The sequence below is a fragment of the Arvicanthis niloticus genome, chromosome 17 (genome assembly GCF_011762505.2).
Source record: "Arvicanthis niloticus isolate mArvNil1 chromosome 17, mArvNil1.pat.X, whole genome shotgun sequence".
In the NCBI taxonomy this organism is placed as follows: Eukaryota; Metazoa; Chordata; class Mammalia; order Rodentia; family Muridae; genus Arvicanthis; species Arvicanthis niloticus.
The window spans coordinates 31,372,942-31,395,711 of record NC_047674.1 but is presented as its reverse complement, the minus strand read 5'-3'; the positions used below and the strand labels follow the sequence as shown (position 1 = coordinate 31,395,711).

At 51.3% G+C, this 22,770-nt stretch overlaps 1 protein-coding gene across 5 annotated transcripts in view; it reads right to left on the bottom strand.

The window, feature by feature from the left end:
- Positions 1-22,770, bottom strand: part of Fam178b (family with sequence similarity 178 member B) — a 120,687-nt gene that overhangs the window by 1,058 nt on the left and 96,859 nt on the right. For 3 of the 5 annotated variants that reach the window (XM_076915071.1, XM_034521731.2, XM_034521730.2), the window contains 4 exons: positions 22,473-22,560; positions 15,142-15,267; positions 1,062-1,139; positions 568-720 (listed from right to left, as the gene is read on the bottom strand). In XM_076915071.1, coding sequence (XP_076771186.1) covers positions 568-720; positions 1,062-1,139; positions 15,142-15,267; positions 22,473-22,560 — 445 coding nt within the window. Of the gene's footprint in view, positions 1-567; positions 721-1,061; positions 1,140-15,141; positions 15,268-17,231; positions 17,378-22,472; positions 22,561-22,770 lie in introns of those variants that run through there. The other 2 variants (XM_076915074.1, XM_076915073.1) reach the window with 2 other exon arrangements.

Below are 22,770 nucleotides of genomic sequence, written 5' to 3'. Positions count from 1 at the left end.
AACTTTAGCTATAAAATGTCACTACCTAGATGACCTGAGGCATTTCAGGAACAGGGATTACTCCTACAGAGATGAGAGTGGATGCTGGCATGTGGAGGAGGGGCGGAGCACATACTGCGCATGCACAAGGCCCAGGGTTCAAGTACTCTCCCTCAAAAAAAAAAAAAAACAATCAACAAAACAAAAACCAGAGCAGCCTGGGAAATGCTCTTAACACAGCAAGAAGCCAGCTGAGGTCTACAGGACAAGTGGACAGGAGGTGGACAGCTGTTGCCTCCAGTGCTCCTTCCTGACCATTCAGGACAAACCAGTATTGCTCAGTTCTTCAGGGCTGTGATTCTCTGCATTTGTCCATCAACAGTTCCCTTCTGCATGCCCTCCCTGGGTCCTGGATTAAGAATGAAGGTCCCCTGAGACAGCTCCACCCTGCATCATGCTTGTCCACTCCACCCTTTCCCTTTGGAGTCCAGCAGCTGCAATGGGGGTGGATGTACTGCTGGATCTGCCAAGCCCCGCTGACTGACCACTTCCCTTTCCTCCCAGGTCTAGGGGATTATGGGACACCACCTGGGGCTGACAGTGGGCCAGCAAGTCCTGCCAGCGGATGTAAGTCTGGGTAGCTAGGTCCTTGAGTTTGGTCCGGTGCATGGCCTGGGGGCTCTCCCGGATATGGGTGCTGATGTGGCGGTCCAACTGCATGCACAACAGCTGCAGCTCACCCTGAGGAGGAGAAGGAGGAGGCATGACATAAGCCAGGCATATTCTAGAGGCCAGGGCAAGAAGGAGAGCTAAGTCAGAAAGGGAGGGACATCTCTGAATGTCTGCTAGAGTGGGAAGGGCAGCTTCTTGGGGCTACGCCATCATCCCTTGGGAATGGCTCTTGGGACTCGGTGGGAGGAAGAGGCCCTGGCAACCCTCGCCACTTCTTTCTTGGCCTCTCACTCTACAGTTCCTGAGGGAAGGCTGGCTCTTTCCTGGCTAGTGTGCTTCCACACTGCTTGATACAGTAGGTACTACTGACCATCCAACCCTTTCATGCTCCAGCATGTTGGGAGACTCACCCATTGATCAGGAGTGATGTCCTGGCTACTGACCACGACCCCCGCCAGTGTCAGGAGGCTGTGGCATAGATAGCAGATCTGGAGAGAGAGAGAGAGTGAGAGAGTGTGTGTGTGTGAATGAGAGAGAGAGAGAGCACAAGGATGCTTTCCTAACTTTGAGCCCGTGGATATTCCAATCTCTTAGCGCAGCAGCAGCAGCAGCAGCAGCTTCCAGGAAAGCTTCAAGGAGGGCCTCACTGTCTCCAAGCTGTGACTGTCCCAGTACCCTGTACCCAAGACCTACATTTACCCTGGGACTCCAGAAGCAGAAGCCCAGAGAGCCTGCACACTCCCCACCTCTGCACAGCCTGTTTGCTCAGTCACCTACACCTGTAGCTAATGACTGAGGGGATACTATCCCTTGTGTCACCTCTAAGTCCCCATCTTGTAAATGTGCCCCACAGTGGATAAGCACCTGCACAAACCAAGGCACAGCACCATCTGGGAGTCAGCCCTGACGACAGACAGGAAGCTGGTGAGGGAAGGAGAGGCCAGCAGAAGCAGTGTGCAGTGAGTATCTGCATGCCTTCTCCACCCCGTCCACCTTCATTGTTGCCACTGGACACTTCAGAGATCAAAACCAGGACAAAGGCCATGTATGAGGGACCATAAGTTCAAGGCCAGCCAAGGCTGCTACATAGAAAGACTGCATCTCAAAAAAAAAAAAAAAAAAAAAAAAAAAAAAAAATATTCAACAACCATGAACACACAAAGAGACAACGAGAAAAAGAAGAAAATTAAGACAATTGCCAATTCTACTGGGTAAGAAAAAGAATGAGCCCATGACACCCTCGGACTTTCTATCAGAGGTATTCATCTAGAGGACACCTGCCTGCTACACAGAGTAAGTGAACCATGTAGTTCCTAATCGGCAGAGTTACTGACACCAGGCAGCCTGCTCTCGGCACTGTAGACCACAGTCTGCAGGCACACTGTACTACACAGAGGTCCTTTAGCCCTGTCCCTGGCTCCTTTTACTTCTAGGATAAGCAGAGTGGCTGTCCACCTGGGGCCTGGGGCAGAGCTACCACCCCAGGGAGAGGAGAGATGCAGGAGCAAAGCCCCAGGATCCCCAGGAGGGCTGAACCAACCGGTACAGGAGCCCTTTTAGATGGCTTCCTTACCCTTTTGGATCACCAAATGGTGGCCAAGAAAGGATTGCAATCTTTTTGCATGGACCAAGGAACCTCCGTCAGCACCACTTCTGGAGGTACGCAACTTGGCACCATGGACTAACTTTTTGAGACCAAATATATCCTCTGGAGAAATGCCACCTTGGTGTCCAGCAGCAGCGCTGCCTTGCTTAAGGCCAGCAGAAGAGCCGTAGCCTCCTGGGGGCCTGACTCCACAGGTAGATCTACCAGGTGGCAGTGAGGAGGCCTACACATGACAGGTCTGAAAGAAAGCCAACAAGTGTGGGCCTCCAGGAGGGCCATCATGGGGTGGGCAATATCTAAGTCTCTCAAATGGGCTCCTGCCCACTGCTGCCTCCTCCTCCTGGGCTGCCCCCTTTGTTCTATAGCCTCAGGCCTGTGCACCCCAACTGTCTAAGTCAACTTGACTAAGACAGATCCTACTCAGAGCAAGGAGCTTTGGGAAGCATTGAATGATTTGCTTAACAAATACCAAATCTCAGCTTCCCAGTAGACCAGAGAAGGAAAGAGTCTTTCTGATTCTGGAAAGATTGTGGTGGGGGCCACAGAGAGGAAGTGACTAAGCCAGAGTGGGCCTCAAAAGGACAGAATTTGAGAAGGAAAAAAAAAAAAGGCCCTAAGGGGGCAGAGGCAGATTACAACACCAGACGGATCCTGAGGGCTGATGCTAGAGACAGGCAGGCATAGGGAGGGGGCAGGGCTGGTCAGCCAGGTAGCTAGCAGGGCTTGCATTGGGTGAGGGAGGGCATGGCTGAGGGCGGGGCCGGCAGCAGAGAGAGTGAGGAGCCAAGGAGCCTTGCATTGGCTTGTTGACTGCTGATTAGAGATTCCTGGGGAAGCTGGTGCTAGAAGGTAGCAGTATCTGCCGTGGGTCGAGCACACCAGTAGGTGCAGTCTTTTTAGGACAAAGGATTCCAAGGTGTGTCTTTTATATTCCTATTGCTGTCCTCCACAGTGTGTGCCTGAGGGGCGCTGTGGGCACGCGTTTGTGTCTGTCTGTCTGTCTGCACTAGGGACTCAACCCAGCTTACATATGTAAAGCACACACTATTCCACCGCCCACATCCTCCTCTTCCCTCAGTTATGAATACTGGGGGGAAGGGCTAGAGAGATGGCAGCTGCCAGCACCCAGGGGGAGGCTCACACCCACTCCAGCTCCAGGGGATCCCCATGACTCTAGCCTCCTTGAGCACAAGTACTCTACTCATGTGGACATTCCCCACCGCAACACACGAACCAGGCACGCACGCACGCACGCACGCACGCACACAAAGAAAAAGAGATCATGAGGCTGAGAGGGAGCAAGGTGGTGGGCAGTGTAGGGAAGGAGAGACAGAAAAGAAAGGGGGTGATGTAATTGTATTTTAATTTTATTTAGTTTTTAAAGATTTATTTTATTTATATGAGTACACTGTAGCTGTCTTCAGACACACCAGAAGAAGGCATTGGATCCCCTTACAGATGATTGTGAGCCACCATGTGGTTGCTGGGAATTGAACTCAGGACCTCTGGAAGAGCAGTCAGTGCTCTTAACCACTAAGCCATCTCTCCAGCTCCCGTATTTTAATTTTTAAAATAAAAATATGCCTGTAATCCCAGAACTCCTCTGAGGCTGGGCCAGAAGTTTAAAGTCATCCTTAGCTACACTGTAAGTTCAATGCTAGACTGGAGTACCTGTCTTAAAACAAACAAACAAACAACAACAAAAAACAATCGGTATAATAGATTTTACTGATAGAATCAGAATACAACTAAATTTGTTAAAGTTTTTTTAATGGGACCCTGACCATTTTAATTGAGCCTAACTGGGTTTGAAATAAAAAAGGAACATGGCCTTGGAAAGAAGCTGAGGTCCCCTTGTGACAGACAAAGCACTGGGCATTGAGCAGGGTCATGGTGAGAAGGGAGAGAGGATGCCAAAGAATACTACCTCCATGGTCGGTGTGGCTGGGAACTGCAGGGGCTGGGGCGTGGGGCCTTGTCTAAGAAGACTGGGAACTATCCCAGGTGTAAAGACCTGGGATGCCAACAGAGTACAGAAGGGGTGGGAGTAGGGGATCTAGTGACTCCTGCCTCTAAGGCCTTTCTCTTGTAAATGCCTTTCTCTAATACACCTCACCCCCCACAGGAAGATTGGCTTGCTCCCAGTTCAACTGAGGAGGTCTTTGCATGATCTGACTTCCAGAGTGTAGGCTCCCAGGCATGCCCTAGAGGAAAGGCTATCAGCCTATGTGCCCTGTGCATGGGGTTCACTAGGAAAAACCAAGCAGCAGCACACAGCTCCAGTTTCACACTTCAGTCCTCACTGCTGATTCCCATAATTTAATCTTGTAGGAAAACCACAGATAAACTACTCTGAGGTGTGTGTTTGTGTATCTGGTCTTGCTGGGGGAGGAGGGACAGGGTGTTCATCAAATTCTCTAAGCTGTTTCTCCAAAGGGAAAGTCTAGATGCATGCCAGCCTTGGGCTTTCTGTGTCTCCCCTTAGAGTAGCCCTTTAACAGACTCTGACTCTGACACCTCAGGGCTTCACCCAGAACTCAGGACAGGTAGATGCTTGGGTCCCCTGGAGAGCTTTTCAGGGGGTGGGGGGCTCTGGCCTTGGGGTGTTGCTCAGTGGTAGAACCCTGGTCTAGCAAAGGTAAGGTTCTCAGTTCCATCCCTAATCTCTCCAAAACATGAGTACAGTGGCTCGTGCCTTTGAGAACAACATTTGAGAGGTGGAGAAGCTTGTGTCCCTGGCTGGCTGGTCTACAGGCCAGCCCAGGACTACACGGTGAGAATCTGTCTGAAGGAACAAGCTCCAGCTCTGTGTACAGTCCCAGCACTGGGCAGGAAAGGAGCAAGTTGAGTTCAGCTTCCAATACACAACAAGCTTTAGGCAAACCTGGGCTACTTAAGACTCTGTCTCAAAAAACAAAACAATAACAACAACAACAACAACAACAACAACAACAACAAAACCCAAAAAAACCTAAAAGCTGGACATAGGTGACACATCTTTAATGCCCATGCACTGGGAGAGGCAAAGGCAGGCAGATCTGAGTTCAAGACCAGCCTGCTCTATAGAGTGAGTTCCAGGACAGCCAGGACTACTCAAAGAAACAACTAACAAACAAAACCAACTTTCAGTGTGGACACGAGCCATGTCTAGACTTTGTCTCCTCTTACTTCTTCAGGACATGCAGGTGAAGGTCTCATTTGTGGAGGCAGAGTGGCTGGTTCCTCTGTGAGTCAGGGAAGCCAATTGTTAGCAGGAGCTAGGGGTTGCTCTGGGCCTGGAGTAGGCAGAACCTGAGACCCTTCTTCTAAATGTCACTGCCTGGGCCCCGAGGTGGGTTAGGGGTACAAAGCATGCACACTGGACAGGCAGGGGTGGTCCCAGTAGGAGCAGGATGTATGTGAAGTGAACAGCCAGACTAGAGAGACACATTTGTCTGTCCCAGTTACCTGTTCCTATCCCTTCTGCCACCACAGAGACTCAGCAAGAAGTAGTGGCCAGAGGTGAGGACATGGGCTTTGCCTCTCTACCTTTAGGGACACAACTGGCCTTTCCCCAGGAGTCCATCCATGGGAGGTCCTATCAGCTTGTGTGTGTCTGTATGTACCCAGGGGCTGGGGGGGGGGGGGGAGAAGGGAGGGAAGTTAGCCCTCCATGGTGGTGAGGCTGTGATGCCCAGGCCTCAAACCCTGTTTGGAGCAGCAGTGCTCCAGCCAGCTCAGGAGCCTAGCCCCTCCTACAAGAACATGAATCCAGGCTGGGAAAGCACAGTGGGAAAGAGATCCGGGAAATCTCAGGGAAGGACTCAGGAGAGAGGCAGAGGATAAAGAACAGGGCGTGCCTGGACCCAGTACTGACAAGCTAAGGCAGAACTGTGTCTGGGTCACACTGCCAGTGAGGCCTTTGCTTCTACTTCCTGGGTCTCTCTCCAGAGTCTGGTGGCAGAGCTCTTCCCAGAAGCTCACTGTGGCATGCCTCATTCTGGCCCTCCTCCAAAGCAAGGACCCAGGGATGAAAGGATCACAGGGCTTGTCACCCAGCAGGCAGCAGGCAGGCAGCACCTCCGGTTGTCCTTCAGTTAGTTCTGATCTCAGCTATCACCCCTTAAGTCTCCAGGGTCAAGTGGAACTCATTTGCAAGTTTTTGTCAAATGAGACAGAAGGGAACATGGGTGGACATTTCCCAGGAACTGCATCCTTGAGGAAATCCCCTGTTAGTTAATGCCAAGGAGGGTAGGCTGGGTTACTTACACCAAAGGGAAGAAGGGAAAAGGGAGTTCCCAGAAGCCACTTTCTCTAACACAGCAGCATAGTTTTTCCCATCTCAGGTCATGCCCAAGGATGTAGTCTTACCCTCAGAGTCTTTAGATGGAACCCTTTCCTCAGAGCCTGCTGGGCAGAAGGAGACAATAGACTTCTCAAGGGCAAGAAGACTCTGGAAGCAGGTTAATCCAGGCTCTAGGCAGCTGGTAGGTAGGGAGGAACTGGGGAGAGCTAAGGCTAGCCCAGGAACACTGAGAAGGAAGACTGAAAGAGATGCACAGGTGATAACTCTCTAAGCCATGTTGCTGAGGCGCGGCCTCAACTGACAGGTGTCTGTGCGCCTGCTCAGCAGCTCCAGGATGCCAGGACTGCCTCCTCTGTTTCTGCCTCTGACATCACAGGCCCTGGCTGGTGGCTACCCTGGGGAACATGCATTCATCTCAGTCTCCAAGGTCTGGAGGCCCAGCCCAGCCTGACAACGGATCCCAGAAGAATCCTGCACTAAGTGCCACTGCCACCTCATGTGGGTCCTCTTGGGGACGGGCTGAAGACGAGCTCTAGAAGCCGCGCAGGTCATTAGGTCACCTGTGTGAATGGTGGACTGTGATCCATTCGCCTTTTAAAATTCAATTTAAAATCTAGTATCACAAGCATCCTGGCATTCAGAGGGGACATACAGAAAAGGCCTGGTAACCCTATGTCTCAGCATATGTATAAGCTCAAACTTGGCTAGGTTCCCAGCATGTCCAGTGAGGGAAAAGTCTAGCAAGAAGCAAATATTTGGGTTCTTCCTCTTTATCAGGAAATGTTCCCTGTGCACACGCGTGCGTGCGTGCACGCGTGTGCATGTGTGTGTGTGTATGTTTGTGTGTGCACATGCATATACACACATGCACTTGTATAGCTATTATAAAAACAGAAGTAAGAACAGAAATCCCATTGGGCTGGTGAGATGGCTCAGCAGTTAAGAGCAAGGATTGTTCTTCAGGAGGTCATGAGTTCTAATCCCAGCAAGCACATGGTAGCTTACAACCATCTGTAGCAAGAGGGAGAAGGGAAGGGATTAAAAAAAAAATAAGCGGATTTCTGAGTTTGAGGCCAGCCTGGTCTACAGAGTGAGTTCCAGGACAGCTATACAGAAAAACCCTGTCTCGAAAAACCAAAAAAAAAAAAAAAAAAAAAAAAAAAAAAAAAAAAAAAAAAAAAGAATAGAAGTCCCTGGATATCCTAGAGCTAGGACATAGAGGCTACGGTATTTCTGTGTAGATGGGGTCCATCAGCCTGTGCTCTTGGGGATGGGCAAACAACAACAACATCATTACCCTGAGCAATCCTCCAGTAGGGCTACTCACAGGCCCAAGCCAAGAGTTTCAGCTCAAGGAGAGAAGTGGGGCTCTAACCATCTCAGGAGTCCTCCAAAGCACAGAGCATCCAGGTTTCTGAGTCTGCCTTATCTGAACGCTGGCACTTTGCACCTGCCATCTTGGATCTCTGTAGGACATCATTTCTTCTCTGTTCTACGTGCAAACCTTATAAGCTGCTCTCCTTGTCCATGCAGCTCCAGGTCCAAGGTTATAACTCTGACCTTGGCCTTGGCAGGCACTAGATTAGCAACCAAGCAGAGGGCTGCAAGCAGACATCTGTTCTGAAAGAAAAGCTAGCTTCCAAAGTGACTCTGCCCAGGACAGGGCATTGGTCACTAGTCCTAGCAAGTAGGAAATGATGAGGACATATGATTAACTGCTAGGAAATGAGATGTGTGACATAATACCCTTCCTAGCCCAGAGTCCCTGAAGATACAGGGTCAAGAGGCCAGGCAGCAGACGTCACAGGCACAGATTCACCACTGTGTAGGGTTAGGCAGGCTACTATTTTGCAAACGAAAGTGAGGGGCCATATGGGTGGGTGGAGCCCTGAAAATAGAACAGGGATGTAGCCACTTTAGGGTGAGAGGGGACAGGCTGGCAGCATCTAGACAGTAACAGGACTTCTAGCTCAGCTGCTGGGAACAAGCACTAAATAAAAAGTTGCTCTTAGGACCCCAGCTGGGTCTCCGGGAGGCAGGAGGTATCTTCCCAGGGTGCTAGAGGATCTGAGAGGCCCAGGATGCACCCATACACCCTCCCCACTACCCCCCACCCTTTCCTCATTGTAAACCTGAGCCTGTTCTAACCTCCCAGAAAATGAGTTCTGAGACCTCTCACAGTGGGGTCCTCTTGTAAGTTTCACCTAAAGTTTGAGAATGGACCCTGCGGGCTCTTGCTCCTGCTCTGAGGACTGAGTGGGAGCTGGGAAGCTTTGGCATAGGAGGCAGGGGTGGGACTTAATATTCAGGAAGGCTCAGGGCATGTGCTAAAGTACTGCCACCCTGACAGTTGGATTAGACTTGTCTCCCTAGGGTGGAACCTCGTGGCTATGAGCAAATCCTTGGGAGAGTGAACCCACCCGGCCCACCCTTCCTCTCTGGGGTCCTGGGTTGGGGGGGGGGGAAGCAAGGAAAGTAAGATGACCAGCAGCTGCTTCTCTAGCTGGGACCAGAGACCCTGATCCCACAGGAGTCTAGACAGAAAACCTTGCTCTGCCAAGGCCCATAATCTCGAGCTATAGGAGTCTATGTGACTGTGTGTGAGTCCAAGCTTACCAAGTGTGTGCATATCAGCATGTGGGCCTGAGGGCATGTGTGAGCATGTGGAGCTCTTCGAGGAGTAACTGGAACTGGCCATCTGTAAAGAGAGCTGGTTTCTTTCAAAGTCTATGGCAGAAGAACAGGATGTACTGTACAGCCCAACGTTTCTAGGTGCCTAGGACATACCTTTGTAAGAATGGCCTAGCTTCCTGTCCCCTACATTTAGGCCAAACTGGACCAGCCAATCATGGTCCATGCCAAGCCAATGAGACTTGACTCTAAGACAGATGTTCTTTCTTTACCTCCCCCCCCCCCCCGCCCCCGCTGAAAGGAGGTCAACCCAGGGTTTCCCACAAAGGCAGCAGGGAGCCTCTCTGGGAATGCACCAGAGGGTAGAGCCAGTGACAGTGGGGTTTCATGACACTGTGCAAGTAACCCTTGGTTCACCTAAGGCCCCGGTCATCTAAAGAGGTGCAGCAAGGACAAAGAGAAGAGACTGAAGGGGTGAAAGGCAGGCAGCAGCCGAGACATAGCACTTAGAGCATGCTCCTACAACCCACTCTGGGCTGGTTCAGGCCTGGTGCTGAGAAGCAGCAGCAGCAGACAAACTGGGCTCAGGGCTGGCATGGCTTATTTCTGCTCAGGTTGGGCATTTCAATGGAGGCTTAGGGCTAAGGTTGACTTGGGACCCGGCTTTGCAGGCATTTCTGTTTACGTTCATGAAGGGAGTGCACAGGCCATGAGGTTTGTGAACTGTTAGGACCCCCAGGGTTCAACAGACAGGAAGTAGAAGACAGGAAGATGTGACACCAAGGCCATTAGCATGCAGGGTGCTGGGGTGTGATCTCAGGGCTGTAGATGATGGGGGCAGAGGCTTCAAGTAGCCAAGTTTTAGTATGATATAACAGTTCTGAAGGCAGTCTATAGGGACCAGAGAAGTGGAGACACTCAGGTAAGAGCAGCAGGACAAGCTGACAAGGCACTTGCTGGAAAAGAACCCTCAGGGTCCTCCAGAGCCCTAGGCTGACTGGGGTGAAGGAGAGAGCAGGCCAACCCTCCAGCTGGCTGGGCTTGAATAAAAGCACCCTGGACCCCACCCTGCCTCCTGTCCCTGCAAGCCTGGCTCATGTTCTTGCAAAGAACCATGATTTCTGGGAACCAAGCAAAGCTGGCCTGGGCCTGGGCCCTGGTCTACAGGTTCCTAGACTTGTATGTAATTCAACTCTCCTACAGGGTCAGCCTCTCCGAGGCCCAGGTTTCTGACAAAATACAGCTGATGCTCCTCATTTTGGAGGAAGGAAGATGGAACAAAACCACAAGCCAGCCAGGGAAGAACTAAGGAGTCTTCATGTCTATTTTCTGTTCCTCAAATCCAGTTTCCTCCCAGCTCTCTGAACCGTGGCCTGACCCAAGTTTACAGCACTGGGTGTGTGTGTGTGGAGGGGTGCAGAATACTGTATTTTCAGATGATTAAAAAAAAAAAAGTGGGGAGAGGCCCCAGGATCCACTTGTCCTTGAAGATGACACAGGTTCAAGACAAGCCCAAGGGAATACAGGTCTCTTTGTTGGGGCTGGAAGTACCAGCAAGAGAGGCCAGAGGGCAGCTAACCCTGTCCTGTCCCTGCAGTGAGATCTGGCCTCTCCCCACCACAACCTCCCATTAAGGCAGTTCTTGGCAGGGTCAGCCGGCACAGGGACAGACCGCTGCAGTCTACAGTTGCAGCAGAAAAAGCAGCAAAACTTGTTCACCAAGTCTCTCAACACACCTGGCACACCACAAAGGTTTACAGGAGATACACACAGGGCACTTGCACACAAACACATGGCAGGTCCACGCCCTGCACACAGGCTGGGCAGACACACACCTCTGTAGAGTTGCAGCTGGCTGGAGCCGGTCCCCAGCATCACCCACACTCAAGAGCACGCCCTCCCCCTATAAAATCATTTCTCTGCAAACACTGCTCCTCCACAAACAAGCTTTCCCCAGGCTTCTGCAGCACACAGGACAGCAGGGAGTGAACCTTACGGAATGAATGCATCTGCAGGAGGCTGACCCATGCATATACAGTCCTCAGTGAGCCTCAAGCTGCCCTCCTTGGAAGGCATCCACTAACAGGCTGAGAGGAGGCACACTTGGGGTGGGGGATGAGGTGGGGGGTGAGGATGGAGGTAGGGGTGGGTAAGGCAAGCTCCCAGTGCCAAATTGGCCTCCTTATCCTTAGTTTTCATTCCACAGTGGAAGAGTTTAACTTCCTCAGATTTAACCAACTAGAGAGACAGTCCCATCCTACCATCAAGATTCTGGTTCCCTAAGATTCCATAAGATTCTTCTGTATCTCACTGGGTGCCATTAATACAGCACCCAGCTGTGAGGTAGCTCAGTAGCAAGCATATGCTTAGCATGTGACCAAGCATCATGACACTCAGCGTCAGAGAAAAGGTACAAGTATGTATATCTACATGTGTATAGACATATATATACACATACATGCACATGTGTCTATACACTTACGTATATAAATGTAAACGTATATACACAAAGCAACAGACATGGGAGAAAAAGCAAAAATTAGTTGGAAGCTGCGGTTAAACAGGAACAAGAAACATAAGGACAGATTTAACAAGACCAAAACATCATCCATCTCCGCTGAAGTCAATAGGTCCCAACTCAACTCTGCGACAGAACTGATAGAACTATACCACATCTGGCCACATGCAGATGACACGTTCCATAGTTGAAAGCAAACACCCTAGGAAACCCTGGTGCTGGATTGGAAGGCAGGGCTGGTAGACTGGAGGAGAAAATTGAGTCAAGTTATGCAATGTTTGTCTGCCTGAAGCCAGAAGGCCAGTCTCACAGAGGCCTGGGAAGGAGCTGTCTCTGGCAGAAACATGTCCCTGGGCCAAAAGGAAGCACTGGGAAGCCAGCCCTTCTGATGTTATACTCTCTTCTGGGTAAACACTGTCATCTCCCACCTGGTGCTGACAGGCCTACCTCTTGTTAGGTGCCAGGCTCCAAGCATCTTCTCACCTAGATGTTTATCTTACCCTGGGTAAACCCAGCTCACACCAGGCAAGCCCAGGGCATAGACAGCCATCAGAGAAGATCAGCACTCTGTATAAATATTTTGAGGCGGTGTCTTGTTATGTTATGTTGTGCAGGCTGGAATTGAACTCATGGGATTGAAGAACGAACCCCCCACCCCAGTTTCTTTTTTTTGTTTGTTTGTTTTGTTTTTGTTTTTCGAGCCCAGTTTCTTGAATAGCCTGGACTACAGGTTCTAGGCACACTTTAAAATGCTGAGAGTCCTCTATCAGCTAAAGCTCTTTCTCTATTTTTTGGTAGTGCAGAGACTTGAACATGTGACCTCATGTAAGCTACATAAGCACGCAACTACTGAGTTAGGCTCTGGCCCTCCACAGAAAGCCCTACTTTTCAAGTGTATTTTTTGTCTGTGCTAGTAGCATGTTAAGTGACTTTGACCCTGCTAGGACAGACAGCCTGCCCCTGCCTCCAGTCCAGCTCACTCCTCCTCCCTGCCCCCACAGTAGAAACCTTAGCAGTTGCTTCTTTTGTTAAAGTACTTGGTGGTTAGCTTTCCCAGGCAGCAACCTCACTAACTTATAATTACCAACAATGCCCTGCGATTGGCTCCCTCATTACCCAAGGTAATACTTCTGAAGTCCAGGGTTCCATAAATGCTTGTGGTCTTAATGATACAAGGACATTAAGAGACCAGGGGGCTGCTACTGTGGAAGGCAGAGAGAGGGCAGGAGAGATGGCCAGAGCAGAGCAGAGCGGGAGAGGGGCCAAACACATTCATTTGTTCAGTTTTTCACTTAGTGGCAAAAACATGCAATGCTGAGACACACAGCTGCCCACAATCCAGTCAGACAGCCAGACATGCAAAGGGACCACAGTGGGACAGAGGGCAACAGCATGGAGCCTTGTTGTACCCACATATCTTCCCTGGAGGAAGGAGGAGGGTTAGCCAGCCTGCGGCAGAGAGAGGAGGTGGGGAGACAAGAAGAGCCTGCAGAAGTGTTTATTTGCAGGGTTGGTGTAGGGCTCTGACCCCTGCAGTTTAGGGCAGGAAATCTCCCAGACAGGAGTGAGTTTAGCGTGGGATAGGCAGAAGCTCGGCATGGCAGCCCCAGAGTCTAAGAAGAGGCCATCTCCTTCTCTTTCATGCATGATCACCTCCAGTTGACCTGAACTCTGGCCTCAGTTTCCCCATTGCACCCGAGAAGCAAACAGCAAAGACTTTGCTCTGGGGATGAAAGGCTGCTCCATCCCAGACCACCACTCCCTGTAAAACAGGGTGGATGACGCCGGCCCTGCTCATTTTGGCTGCTGAGGAGCCCCATGGCATCTTTGAAGATGAAACATGCTCAGGCCTAATGAGGAGTCAGTCTGCTGAGGTGGGGTGGGACCCAGTCACCTGCCTGGCCGCTCCCAGCCACCACTGCACTCAGCCCAGGCACAGGCCTGCAACCATGTCACACTTCTCTCTACCCTGGCAATCCACTCGACCCCATGTGCACTACCTACACACCTGCTGTCCCTGCCCCCCACCCCCGCTTGCCTCTGCCCGTAATTGCTTCACTGCCAGAGGACAAGGTGAGGGGGAGCCCACAGGCTCTGTAGCGGTCTTGGCTGCAGAATGCATTCTGAGAGCTGCCCTTGCCCCACCTGCCCTTACTATCGTCCCCAACCAGTATACTCTCTGCTTTGGGGGCACGGAGCACCCTGGATGTGCTACTCTCCTCTTCCCAGCTTTAAAGCAATACTGATGACTTCTACTAGGCAACCGAGGAGGGAGAGGCGGTTGTGTATGAGCCTTACGCACAGGATTCTGCAGCCTGCTTACTCTCCCATCCAGTGACTACTATACACACCTTCTGCGGTTGCTACCAGCAGCTCAGAAATGTGATGAGCCCTGTGGAAGCCTGGGGCCTGGGGGAGCTATACCCCTGCTGGGTGAGGCTGTAGCCTGACCCCCAAGGATCCTTCCTAGAAGCCAGACAGTCTCTGCTCAGGCAGCCCAGACAGTGACCCCGTCTTCCTTCTCCCTCTACTCCTCTTCTCTAGTGTCCAGCTCTGGCTGACTACCAACCCAAGGGCTGACCCCAAATCCTTTCTAGAGCCCCCTAAGCTGACTGGGAAACATCTGTCAAAGGAAGAGAGATGTTCAGATGATACCTACCTTCCGGGGAGACTGTTGCCTTGTAAAAGCACTGATACAAATCCCAAGGCAAAGATAACGCACCCTGCACGTTCAGGAAGGGAAGCGTGCACTTGGGGATTATCCCATCTTCTTAATGGCTCATTTGTGTTCATTAGGTAATTAACTCACTTATCTGATTCTCAGAGTGATGCCCAAAGGCTGGACTGTTAGTACTCAAGCTCAGGAGTGACATTTTTGAGTCCCCGCCATCCTGGATGTAATGACCCCTACCTCCATTCTTCATCCTGAGTCTTTAGGGATAGAAGAGCCCATGGAGATCCATTTGGAAGCCCCCATGCCCACCGTGGTCCCTGCTCTGAAACCCCAAGAGCCCATAGGCCTCTGCTGTTACTGACCCTAACACCTCCCAAACTAGGGAGACTCAGTGCCCTTGACCTGCACAAAAATTTGGCTTTCAGGAAAGCTGGTCAATGCTTGGAAGAACTTATGTGGAAGAACTGGGGAAAGGTCAAGGCCTAAGTCTTGTCAAGAGAGGTTGGGAAAGCTCTCTTGGTATGCCTGTGCCCACAGCCTCACCTGTGCCTACACGCACGGGTGGGCACGCACGGGTGCTAATTAAAGGGTTAGGAGGAATACTGAGCACCTCACACAGACAGCAGCCCACTGGCCTATGTCCTCCAGTGGCTTGTGGTTCTGGAAGGACTAGCAGCCACAGGGCCCGCAGGCTGTGCAAGGGAAACAACCCCACCCTCCCTGCTAACTTGGGTAGCAGGGTGTTAGAGAAGGCAGGTAGGACCTGAGGTGCTCACCTTGTGGTCTAGCTCAGTACTGGCCTTTGACTGTTGCCCCAGACTGGATGGCAAGGTTTCAGCGCCCAGACACTGCCTGAGGGATGATGGCCTCATGAGGCTGAGGAGCTGGCTGAGCAAGGCTAGCTGGGGAGGAGAAAGGAGATTGTGACTAAATGTGTGCACAAGTGTTCTCAGAGGACACCCTCAACTCGTGGCCAAGGTTCAGAGCCCCGGCTTCCAAGTTGGAATCTACCTCTCACTTATGAGTTGTGACCTCTTAGACTCTGGGTATTTTGTCCCTAAAACAGTTCACACCCTTGTCTTCCTAGGAGGAGCGACATGTATATGGTTTATGGGCAACACACACACACACATGGTGAGCCCTGTGATGAATTAAAAAGTTCCCCTGAAGCTTAAGGTTTACCCTAAATCCTTGGAAAACCAAGACTAAAAAAGAGATTCCCTCTGCCACTGAGCCAATAGCACACTTTCCCCTGCATCCCTCTCCTGTCCCTTGGCTTGTGGCTGTGACATGTTCAATCGACAGGAAGAGGACCCTGTGTCTTCAGCTATGTCTGTCCATCCTGTGGGCCATGACCACAACTTCTCTGCCTGCCTGTCCCTAAGTCCTCTACTGCTCTTCTCTCTCCCGGGAATTCCTAATATTGAGTCTTCTAAGCCATAAGGAACTTATAACAGGAGGGTCCCCCGCAATATAATAGTGTCCTCCAATACCAACAGCACTGTGTGTTTGAAACAAGGTCTCCTCTGTAATCCAAGCTGGCCTAATCCTTGTGCCCCCACCCAGGTCTGCCTCCCAAGTGCTGAGATTAGGAAGCTCACACCACCAGGCTTACCATCTCTTTTAATTTATTATTATTATTATTATTATTATTATTATTATTATTATTATTATGTATTCTGGAGACTGAACTCAGTTCATCAAGATGGTGGCATGTGCCTCTATAGTGACAGCCAATTCACTATCACATTTCAATTTTATTTTTAGATAGGGACCTGCCTGCCATGGTTCCTGGCTAGCCTGGTACTTCCTATGTACACTAGGCTGGCCTCAAACTTGTAGCAATCTTCCCACCTCTGCCTCCTGAGTACCGGAATGTGTGCCTAGCCCAGCTCTATTTTTCTTTTCCTAAAACACTGTACTATTTTCTTGTCTAACAAAATAACCAATAATTCACTCTCATCCAATATCTATATTTTCAGTCTCAGAAACATCCTCTTAGTTGGTCTGTTCAGATGAAGAAACCCCCATAAGGTCTACAGAGGGATTTGGTCATGTTTTATTCTACCAGGCACCCCACCCCCTGCTTAGCTTTGAAGACGCAACCCAACCCCTCCTAGTGAACCTGTAGCTAGCCCCTCCCTCTAGTCACCCCAAACAGGGGTCTGGGCAGTTTAGACAGGGCCCCAGCAAGGGCTGCCCAGATGCTGGGCCATGGCTGGGTAGAGGCAGGCCAGGCTCAGTCCTCGATCCTCTAAGGCATCTATGTGCAACCCCAAGGATGGGGTGGGGGATGCAGATGAAGGAGTAGCGACAGGGTAGCAAGAGGACAGACTGCTTAGATCTAGCAGGTGCAGTGTACCTACAAGCAAGAGCTCTGAGCCCCCAACCCAGCTCCCAGCTTGAGCCCAGCCGGGTGGCACACGGCACCTGGCTTCCTCCTGTGACTCACCCACCAGCACCTGCTCTGCACTTCAGCTGCCCTCAACCTTGGAAGCCCTGGAGAGCAGCTGGGCAGGGAGAAGGCAGGTGAGGGGCTAGGAGTCAGGCCGGCTTTGGCTCCTGGAAGGAGGCCAGGCCTTCTCTGCAAAGCGGAAAGGCGGCAGCAAAAAAGAGGGGAAGGTCTAGGCAGAGATAGCTTCCATCTGAAGTGGCATTGCCTTGCGCCTGCCTTCTAAGTCTGGGGATAATTTTCAAAACAGCCCTGGCCTTTAACACGCTGGAGGCTCACAGCTGTGCAAGCACAAGGCTGCCCCGCCCTGCTTCCAAATCCATACCCCCAGAGTGACTGAAGGCCTGCTTCAGCAGAGCCAGGACCCTCCCTGCTCTAGGCAGTGGGGGCAGGGCTGGCAGGGAGAGCACAGACCGAGCACTTGCTCACGATTGTGTTTTTCCTCTCGTTCCAGGAAAGCAGCTTGGTGGTGCTTCGGTGCACTCTTGCAATCTGGTCTCAGATTCGCTTTTGTTTCCCGAGTTGCCCCGCCCCCACATACCAGCCTCTCTCCGGGATTAGAGCTTTTCTGGTCTCTAAAGGGCCTTAGAAGGAGGATCCGGACCAGACCAACATTGCCTCCACCCCCACCCCTACCTCCACTACAGAGTGCCAACTCAGCAAACACTCAGTCCATTAGGGCAGACACCTCAGGGCAAGAAGTGAAGATCACCCAGAAGGACAGGCCTCCACTGGCCTTGCCAGTCTCCTGGCAGGAAGAGGCAGAAAAGATCCTGGCAAAGCAATTGTCTACAACAGCATGTGGCTCCAGTTTACACAGGAGAGGCTGTTGTGAGGCACCAGGAGGTCCAAAGTGACCTGCTGTTGTTCCCCAGAGCCTGGACCCTCATCTGGCTTCTGAATGGAGACAGTGCAGAACTGCCCCCTCGTTGTTCCTAGTCACAGTCACATCTAACCCACAGCCTACACTACCAGTGCTTACAGCCTTGCTGTCCCCTGCCCTGTAGTTTTTTCTTTATAGTACCATTTACTCTCCACCAGGCACAGAATTCACATGCTAGTGTCTATCAGCCCCTCCCTGGCTATGAGGTCAGGACTGTCAGCATCGCCTTTTCCTGCAGTGTCCACAGGGCCAAGCACCACGCCTGGCACATGGCTGAAGCTTATTAAGTATTCATTAGACAAGTGAATGGCTAAATAGCAGGTTAGGCATTAGTTAACCGTTTCCTAGGAGATTCAAACTTTTGTATCCCGTTCAAAGCCCTTGCTTTCCAAATTTCAAGACATGATTTGCGGCTGGATGTGGTGGCACGTGCCTCTAATTTCAGCACTTGGGAGACAGGAGGAGGGCAGGCAAATCGATCTCTGAGTTAGAGACCAGTCTGGTCTACATAGCAAGTTCCAGGACAGCTAGGATTACATAGAGAAACCCTATCTCAAAATTAAAAAAAACAAAACAAACAAACAAAAAAAAAAACATTTGACCAAAGTGGTTTGCTGCTGGACATGGTGGCACATACTTGTAAGCCTAGGACTTGTGAAGCAGATGCAGGGGGATCTCAAATTCAGGAGCAAATGGCTTCATAGCAAGTCTCCAAACAGCGGGTTGACAGGATGGCTCAGAGGGTAAAGGTGCTTGCGGCCAAGCCTGAGTAACTTGAGTTTGAGCCCTGCATCCAGAACCATGGAAGCATGGACTCCTGCAAGCTGTCCTCTAACCTCCACATGGACACTGCAGTGTGTGCACACACACAATAAATAAACACACATTTTAAACATGGTTTGCCTTGCTTTTGTGTTGCAAGAGGCTGGTATAAGAAACAAACTCCTGGTTTCCTCCCAAACCTGTTCCACCTGCATCGTGCCTGCCCCTGCCGCCTGGCTGGGGAAAGCCTGTCTCCTTCCCTTACTCTAGTCCTGGAGGGCTCCTACCTACCTTCCCCTAGCCTTGCTGACTGTCCCTGGGAAGTGACCTGGCATCTGCCCTGCAGAATGCTAGGCTCACCCTCCTTGCTTTGTCCCCCAACAGTGTGGTCTCAACACAGCAGCCAGCCAACTGCAAAGCTGTTGCAGGTCAGTTTCTGTCTCTCTTTGTGGCTGTGGCCCTCACTCACCTCTATGACCCGGCCTCTGTAATCTACCTCATCCCGTTCTTGCCACACCAGCCTCTGTCTGCTTTCCCTCCAACCTAACCACCCCTCCCTTCCTGAGCCCTGAAGCCTTTGTTTCCTCTGTTTCCTCTGCTGGAAGTGACCCCCACTCACCCACCCAAAGGAAGCCTTGCTTCCTACAGCTCTGTGCACAAATGTCCCTTCCGTCTCTTCGCCCTCATAAGACTGCACCTACCCAACACTGCTTCTCCCCTTTCTGGCTTTTTCTCCACAGCTCTTGGCATGCTCAGCAAGTTTGCCCCAAATGTTACTTTTTCTTGGTGCCTCTGTTGGCCTGCTTGGACTGCGACTACCGCACAAGAGGAACTTCATTTCATCCAGCTCGTTCCTGCCCGGACCAGACTCTAGAGCACACTGGGGCCTGAGGCCAAACCGCGACTGTTTCTGAAGTATTCCCAGTTTTCAATGGAACAATAGGAATTACTGATCCAACCTGGGACTCTCCTGGAAGATGAAAGTGCTGGGTGGTTGCCGTCTACCTACCTACTGTCCCTCAAGCCCAGCTCTCTAACTCTGACCTGCTCCTGCTCCTGGAGCTCAGGACAGACATGGTTGAAGGCAGGAGTAGAGGGAGGGCAAGCAGCTTGGGTACTGAAAGTCCCTCCCCCTTCAAGCCCCAAGCCTCTTTTTCTACAAGAGTCAACACCAGAAGACCCTTCATAAAGGTCTAGGCTGCCAGGCTGGGCTGGAGAGGTTGAAGTGACATGCTGCAGTGGTCAATCGTGCAGTTCTAATCCTCGCCCCACCCCTGCCCTGCCTCATGGCCCTGACTCAGTTTCCCCATTTATAAAACATGGATAGAGTAGGAACTCTTCCAGCCCCAGGTTCTGCGGAAGGCAAGCACTAAGAACAGTACTCAGAACACAGTGAGAGCCACTGTGTGGATGCAAGTATTACAGGTGGGAAGAGGTCAGTGCACAATCACAGCTGTGTGCATATGTAGGGTGAGGTCGGCCCAAGAGAGAAGACCCAGCCAGGGCCTGGTGTGTGGAGGCATCATGGCTGGCTCTGGGGACAAGGTGGTCCTTTGAAGGCAAGCGTGAGGAATGGGTGTAACAGCTCAGACTGTGAAGGTGAATGCCTGGTGACCAGACACCAGGATGAGCTGATGATGAGATCTGAACACACCTGCTGGGCCTTCCTCTAGAGCCACCGAGGTGAGGTTCCGGCTCTTGCTCCTCCAGGCAGAAGGCCCAGCAAGCATGGACTCATCCTCTAAGCCCTCCTCCACAAGCCTAGCCGCAGGCCGTGTTAGTCACCCAGGTCACAGCTAGCTGGTTCACCTTCTTCTGGAGCTGTCTAGTTTTGTCACACCTGGCGTCTGAGGCTGAGCCTAGTCAGTGTGTAAGGAGCAGACAGGTATACAATTGGCCCACAGTGGTCACAAGCAGGCAGGTGTACAGTTAGGAAGTGAAGCCCGGCTCTACTTGCCTCCAAGGCCTTGTGATACTGGACTCGTTTGTTGCAAAGACCTCCTGAGCTAACTCCCTGACTAGCAAACAGCACTCACAACGTGCTTCCCGCCCTGTGGCCCCCCTCAGGCCTCTCATGCTTCCTGAACAGTCTCAGGATAAGAAAACCTACCAAGCCTTGAAATGGGCCCACCTTTGAGTCACTGCTAACACAGCTTCTGGGTATAAGGCCCCAGGGACCTACCCTCCTTCGAGTCCTGACTTCCTTCCCCTTCCTTCATATCAGGCTCCCCTGGCAGCTGTATCTCAGCTATGCCTGCTCCTAACTTCCTAACCTTCTGCCCTCCCTTCTTCAGCATGACTGCAGTGACCTCAGCGGGGCCATGCTCTCCCAGTGATGGCTTTCAGAGCATCCTCTCCTTGGGTACCCTGACACTCACTTAGCTCTTTTTTTTTAATCCCACAAGCATTACACTGCCTTCCTGGTGTTGGCTAGGTTCTGGACTGAGGGGCAATGGAGAGCAAGCAGACATCACTGACTTCTTACTCTCAGGGGCCTCAGAGATTCTGCCTGGGAACTGGAGTGTGGGCAACACAACACAAATACTAGACAAGTAAGGAAGGGTGGCAGACACGGCCAACAGGCCTCCCTGCGATGACATGTTAGCCAGAGTAGAAACAACATGTTTCTGCCATGCTAGGGTGAAAGTGTTCAAGGCTGGGGCGGAGGGGAGTGGGCTGAAGTGAGAACCAGGCCCAGCCTCCTCCTTCCAACCTAACCAACAACAGCTTTCTTAGCTCCCTCGCAAAAACTTGGCTATAGTTCTTGAGCTACCTGGCCTGAGGATGTGCGAGCGGGCCTTTTCCTGTGTTCCTGGTTGCTCAGTGTTGACCCTAAAACTGCAAGGATCCTAGGCAGATCCCTAGGGAGGCAAGAGGAATCTCTTTCAACTGCCCAGCTTATCCTTGCAGCCTCACTCACGGAGGCCATGGCCTCTGAGCTAACAGGCAGTAGCAGAGCTCCTCAAAGAGGGGCAGGGAGAAGCCGGGACTCACCCCTGCTGTCCCAGGGACATCCAGCCCTGGCATGGGGGACTCTGGTAGGAGCAGCTTTAATAGGATTTCTTTTTGTCTTTAGTGTTCTGTCTACAAAAAGTCATGAACGGGGGTTTGGGAAGTGAAGGAGGGAAGGTCCTGGGCGCTGGGAACTGAGCTCCGTCCTCTGTATGCTGTATGAGCAGCAAGTGTCTTCACTGCTCAGCCACCTCTCCAGCCCTGTCAGTGTTCAAGGAGTCCCCTGGAGGGGACGCCTGCCCCAGTGGATAGTCCCACATCAGCGTGTGTGTACACAGGCTATGCCTGACGTTAGGAGGGAACGGAGTGAAGGATAGACCTAGGAGGCCTGAGGGGAAAGAGAGGAGGGTGAATGAATATGTTGTGGGCATGCATGAAATTCTCACAAAACAAAAATACTAACAACAGCACTGTAGCTGAAGCTGAGTCTATAACTCCAGCTCTGGAGGCTGAGGCAGGAGGAGCAGGGAGACTGTCGGAAAAACAAAACATTAGCAAAAAAAAAAAAAAAAAAAAAGCTGAAATGACACCTTGTTACACCTGTTTTCCCATAATTCACAAACTGTAATACAACTTCTCAACTCACAGATCCAATCAGTTCCCAGTGCATGGATATAGTTGTGCAGACAATAATTTTTAGAGTACTAGAATTAGTGTTGGGATTAAAGGTGTGAGATATCATACCCACTTTGCTCAGGCTGGTCCCTTAACTTCTAGGCTCAAATAATCCTCCTGTCCTGGCCTCCCCAGTAGCTGGAAACACAGGTTTCATCTGCCATGCAGATACACAACCCAGGGCCACACACACGCTGGGCAAGCGCTCTACCACTGTGCTATGCCCCTGGCTCCAGTAACTGTTCAACAAATGAATCTGAGTAAGACATTCAAATCCAGCTTAGGTCTGGGGATGGTCTTTCTGATTATACCTCCGGTAAAGGCAGGTTATCAGGAGAGGGGTTGTGGCCTACCAGAGCCTAGTCCTGCTGAGGCAGACTCACCTGGGTCTTCTCTCCTGAGAGAGGAAGTGACTCTTGCTGACCCAGCATCCGGGCAATAACCATGAGACTCAGCTGACTTCTTAGCTGCCTGAGAGAGAAGAACAAGAGAATCTGAGTGGGGTAGGCTGGAGGCCTGGGAGCTTCTGAATGTTCTGGAAAGCATGGGGGAAAGCAGGTTACCCAAGAAAGGATAATACATTTTTCTTTGGAGCTATAACCGCCTCAGATCTGTATGTATCTGTAGGTCTGGATGGGTGGAAGATCTATCCGAAAATGGACCAACATTCCTACCTCTGTG